The sequence below is a fragment of the Plectrocnemia conspersa genome, unplaced genomic scaffold (assembly GCF_051122295.1).
Source record: "Plectrocnemia conspersa isolate PC_06_02 unplaced genomic scaffold, ASM5112229v1 ptg000006l, whole genome shotgun sequence".
Lineage (NCBI taxonomy): Eukaryota > Metazoa > Arthropoda > Insecta > Trichoptera > Polycentropodidae > Plectrocnemia > Plectrocnemia conspersa.
In genome coordinates, this window is record NW_028277170.1 from 20,069,945 (window position 1) to 20,075,944 (window position 6,000).

A 6,000-nucleotide genomic window follows, 5' to 3' on the forward strand; every position below is an offset into this window, starting at 1 on the left:
TCTTCTGGTTTTTATTTTGCATCAATCAGAATTCGAATTTTTTCCATCGCTATAAAATTGCCTATTGATGTTACTCACAATGTGCTTAACGCTTACTTATAGTATCTGTTCTCACCGAAAGCCAGATAGAAAAAAATATGGCTGCACACATAATTCACCATCATCATTTTTTTACCTACTTGTAAATTTAAATAATTTGTAGCATCATTTTATTTTTTTTTGCAAACAAAATGCGTTGAATTGAAAAAAATCGTTTAAAGGTTTTGACCTTCTGCGAATTCTGAATATTGTTTCAAATGCTCTGGTTATGATGATATTATTTAAAGATGCTTCATTATCTGATTTAATAAAAAAAATAATTTACACTCCATTCTGATTTAATAGCATGATATGATAAATATTTATAGATAGTTAAATAAAAACAAAATATCGCATATTTTTGCGCAACGTACCAATGGAATGCAAAGCAATAAGAGCACCATATATGTTTTGCAACTCCTTAACAATTTGTTTCGAATTATTGCATATTTTAAAAGAGTTTGAAAATAGTAAATCTATTCTTAACTCACGGGCTGATTAAGTAGGATAAAATACGCAGCGGGCCGAATTCGGCCCGCGAGCCGTAGTTTTCCGACATATTCATTAGAGATCATGGAATGACGATTTTTATGTTTAAAATATTATGACAATGCACATACATTTTTTTAAGATCATCGTTGAAGAGTAAAAATTTTAATTATTAACAATTAAAAAACATAATATATATTATATTTCTAACTTAAATATTTGTGGTTAATCATTAATTATTTTGATGTAGCGTTTATTTCTGTTTTAATTTTTCACACAATAATGTTTATGGTTTTATTGGTTTTTAAGTATGATTATGATTGATAAAGCTGTCAAATAAAATTGAACATAGAAATATATATTTCAGTAATATTAACATATTAATAGAAAATGTTTTTACGTATCAACGTGTTACGTAAGAGCATATTGCTTGTTATTTTAATGAAATTGATAAATTCATTATTGTTAAAATATTAAATCGGTGAAATTTGTGTCTTGGAATTTTTCACAAAATAATGCTTAATGGTTTTATTGGTTTTTAAGTATGATTATGATTGATAAAGGTGTCAAATAAAACTGAACATTTATATTGCAGTATCATTAACGTATTATTAGAGCATATTTTTGGCTGTTTTATTGTGAAGATTAATTTTATAATTTTTAAATTATTTTGTCCTGGCGGTCACCTGATATACTCCACTTGACTTATCTTTTGTGATGAACATATAATGGTATTTCATTGTTAATATCGTAATAATATTTATCAGAAAGTAAACGCCTTTCATGTATTTTTTTTCAAGCATTCTATATTTATTATAAGTATCTATGATTTTTTTTATAGAGTATACATATGTATATAGAATTATAGTTGATTGGATTTATTACCGACTGCTGGTGTAAAGCATATTTTTGTTTTATTCCTATGATTTTAAACTTGATTAAACAATTTTATCGCAGCAAGAAGATTTAATAGGATTAGGTAGCAGTGTTTTTTTTATTGCTGCTGCAGATTTACGGCACTTTATATTTTAAAATTTTATTAGCAAATGCCAAGGCTTTATTTCCTAAGCATTGGAAATGTACAAAGGTCTATTTTAAAAAGGGTGACAAACTTCGCAGCGTATTTTGGAAATTATATCCTTTTACACAACAGCGACGAAATCTTTTAATGCAGAAATATAAGTAGAAGATATACATATATATTGATTATAAAAAGCCTTTGACAAATTTTGCTATGCATTATCAGTAATCAGCAGTTTCTCGTGATTCCCTGCTTTTCTCATTATATATTAATGACATAAATACGGCAGTTTACATTTACATTTATTTTGTATGCCGATGACTTGAAACTTAGTTCCGAAAAATACCATATTATATCATTTCATCTCGTTAATATTGTGAGAAATAATACAATATATTCGGTATTAACTTACAAGGGACAAAAATTGTGTTGAGCAGTCGCTCGTGCGTGGTGATAGGAACAGTACGCTTGTCTCTGTTATCGATCGCCTTGATCGCATAAACGATAGGAGGTAGCGCGGTACTGTTAAACATCACTTCATATATTCGCTTATGCAATCCTATCGATCGATACACATGCCCGAGTTTTCGTCGTCGACACTGTTATTTTATACAATAGACAGTGGTCGAATGCCGCCCAAGTGCCGACGCAAAGCATTGTCTCATTCGCAGAGATAAAATTAAGCAATTAAGCAATGTTAATGAATTATTTTCTTAGTTAGTGGTAATAAAAGCTACTGTCATCTAAAACTGTTTTTACGAAATAAAAAAAAATATTTCAAATCTACATAAATACTTATTAAGTGTTTATAAAGTACTTTATATTGATATGTATTATATAATATAAACAGATATTCTATAGCTTATTCGATTTAAAACTTGACTAGTTTTCATATGACGTTTTATTGACTTTACACACGAAACGTGAGTAGAAAAATATTGTTTCTGTAGCATAAACGCATTTCTATTTACATAAAAGTATATAAAACATAGCAAAGTCAATAAAATCCAATTATAAGTTACCGCAAATGAAAAAAAAAAAAACACTAATTGAAAAGAATACATAAAATACATAAAGTTAATTATTATTGTATTATATTTCTATAGTAAGTAATAGAACACTTTATTCGTAATTTTCTTATAAATAAAATTTTCATTTGCTCTTAGGTAATTTTATTATTATTATTTTTATCGTGAGGCATAAATTTTTCAATATTGCCTCCAGACGTTTTAAATAGTAGAAGCAGTTAAAAGTTTGCGGCAACCATGATGATGACCATAAAATCGAAATTCGAAACGTCGGTAAATGAGATAAGATCAGGAAAAGGCGCGAAAAATAAAAGTAGCGATACGCGAGCCCTACTCAGTAACGTGTTGAATTCCATATTCAATCTATCAATATATTGAAGGTCAAAAAGATGCGAGATAGAAGAGAGCGATACGCAATTCAAAAAGATACAGAATTCAACACATTATTTAGCTTAATACGATGTAAGGGATTGCGTATCGCGCCTTTTCTATCCCGACGTTTCGATCTCCAATTTTGGGATCATCATCTCGGGCGATGCACACTTTTTTTAATTTGATTGCAGCTAAGGAAGCAACCGGTGCATTAACTTGTGATTAGGTTTGCTTTATTATCATTTAATAGTATTCGATTGCTTTTCTATAATATCTAAGAATGATTTTATCTATAGTGTTGATTGTTTAAAAATTTATATAGAAATTTTCAACATAAATGTTGTTTGGCAAAGTTGATTTTGAAGCAAAATTTATTATCGTGTTTTCATGTTCTATTTTTGTGTATGAAATTCTAGTTTCTCAGACCATCTAAATATATAGTTTGATATATTCTTTCTGATTTATTAATTAGTTAATTATTAATATATAAATTAAATGCTATATCTAAATATAATTTTTTTAATTAAGAAAGGTTTTATTTTCTCCTAATATTTTTACGAGATATTACTGAAAATATATTGATGAATATCGTAATCTTATGAATTGAAATAACGAATATATAATTGAGTATCTTTGCCTTTGTTGTTTTATTTTATATGTTTTTTAGATAATGCAGATCTAAACTCAAATTATGGAATGCGAATTTAAACTCTAAGCTAAGCATAAGTTAAAGCGTTTCGACAGTTAATTTTAAAATTTTTATAACTTTGACTTGACCGAATCATTTTTAATAAATAAAATTGTTTCTGTATATATTCAATTTTTATTTTAGAAATATCTCTAGTACAATTTAAAGACTTCTCTACCTGGTATCTAATCTTATTTAAGAGAAAGGCTTTTAACGTATATGTCGTATTTGATTCGAATCATGGATTGAATCAAAGTCGACGCAGCTGAAAAGTCTGCAGCGGCTGAGATAATAAAATATTATATATACATATGTATATATATTTATATATGCATTTTTAGTGGTTCACGAGTATTACTATTTTTGGAATCTCGGGATTCATCACGATGCTATATTTTGGCTGCCATAGTCACAAATTATCCGTATAAGTATATATAAATATATTTATATACATACATCACCGATTTTTTGCTCTAGATTGAATCAAAGACGACGCAGCTGAAAAGTCAAATTGGGTTTTATATAACTTTATTTATATTTGTTTAATGCTATACGAGAAACATATTTCTGAAAAAACCGCAGTAATACAGACAGATAAAAAAATAAACATAATTAAATATTTATGATATATATTTATTATTACTGTCAAATGTTAGCTGCAAGTTTATTTTTGCAATGTTAATGAACATATTTTTTAAGCACATTTTTTCTTATTTATTTCTTATAAAAATGACGTCTTGATTCAATTGTAAGTCAACATGAATAGCACATATTCTGAACTACGATAAGCTTTGAATGGAACACAATGTATGATATTAAAGAGTCAGATAGATATAGGAGATCTTAATATTACGTTATTTCAATGAATAGTGTAAGAAACACCAAATATTTTCCTTCTTGGAAAAACTGATGTCATATATCAAAACATACTTTTATTACTACTGTGTTTATATTGAGATCTTTTTTTATATATCGTCAGGAATTAAGTATCTATTTTCAAATGAAAGTTACATTATTTTTTAATTTAGTATTTAATAGAACTTATTAACTTTATACCATGCAATAAAAAACTTAATAGTAATTAATATCTTACTATTAATTTTTGCTTAACCGAAAATTGGACTTTTACGTAAACAAATTGTGCAAATATTAATAAGCTTTAATATATTTTTATGCAAACTATTATATAAGAATTATTAAAGTAGCACTTAGTATGAATGACAAACAATTTTATTTACAATACAACTTCATGTTACTTTAAATGTGTTTAACTATTTACACTAGTAGATATAAAACTTGAAAAAGTATATTGATTTCATTTTCTGTGTATCAATACTATTTCAATGTAAACAGAAGCCATAAAACGAAGGAGTTTTAAAAGTTAATATCTAAATAAAAAAGTAAACTTTAAAAGTATTTTTCATGTTTATGTGACTTGCCGATAAAAAAACCTTTCGTATGTATATTATATATGTATATAATAATTTCTATTGCCAATAATAGAAATAAGAATCAACTTTTTAAATTTTCAAACGATTAGTCGTTAGATGATATCATATAACCACATTCACAATTGCGTAACGGATCATAGATTAACAGAAAAACTCGGCAATTATCGATTGTTTTGTGTTAAGAGAGTACACCTTGTATTACGTGAAAGTCACGTGTTCGGCACAAACGGACGCTTTTAAACAGTTTAGTTAAAAATATAAGTAAAAAATTAAACTAACCTTGTTGACCCATTCTATGTCAGCACTTTCGTTTAGCGACTCTTCGGGACCGTAGTCCGCCAGCACTGGCTCACCCTTGAGACTCTGTTTTCTTCCCAGCATTTCGTTTCCAGCAATGTTGCTATTTTTTACCTACACGAAAAATAGTTACGAGAAATTAAGTAAAAAGTTTTAAAAGTTGCAAAAAAGTCGACTTTGCATTGATATATATATATAATTTTAAATATAAACAATCAACTTACAGTACAATTTTTCGCGAAGCTTCATGCCCGCGGAGAGAGAGCCGCGCGACCGTGTTATCAATGTAGGACTCAGCTTCAAACACCCCCTATTCACGAAATCCAACCCTTACCGCATGCGCAATTCAACGTGTCGCAGCTTCTCAATCTTCTCGCTGGCGCATTTTACTTTCGATCCGTTGGCGCAACGTTCAAACGTTTCTCAAATACGAAAGTGACTGTAGAATCGTTCAAAATCGCTCACTTTCAAAAGTTTATTTTTCAGAAGTGAATCGATTTTAGGTATCATCGATTTTGAGAACTACGGGTTCCTTAAGGGTCGAGGGTGACGCACAATGGTACACAAACCCCCTCA

The 6,000-nt window shown here is 28.4% G+C and overlaps 1 protein-coding gene across 1 annotated transcript in view; it reads right to left on the reverse strand.

The window, feature by feature from the left end:
- na (sodium leak channel non-selective protein na) overlaps positions 1-5,735 on the reverse strand; it is a 94,698-nt gene extending 88,963 nt beyond the window's left edge. Inside the window, exons 1-2 of the mRNA XM_088188067.1 lie at positions 5,649-5,735; positions 5,407-5,538 (exon numbers count right to left, since the gene is read on the reverse strand). Of these exons, the coding sequence (XP_088044193.1) occupies positions 5,407-5,508 (102 nt within the window). The 5' untranslated portion in view covers positions 5,509-5,538; positions 5,649-5,735. The remainder of the gene's footprint in view (positions 1-5,406; positions 5,539-5,648) is intronic.
- Positions 5,736-6,000: the final 265 nt, after the last annotated feature.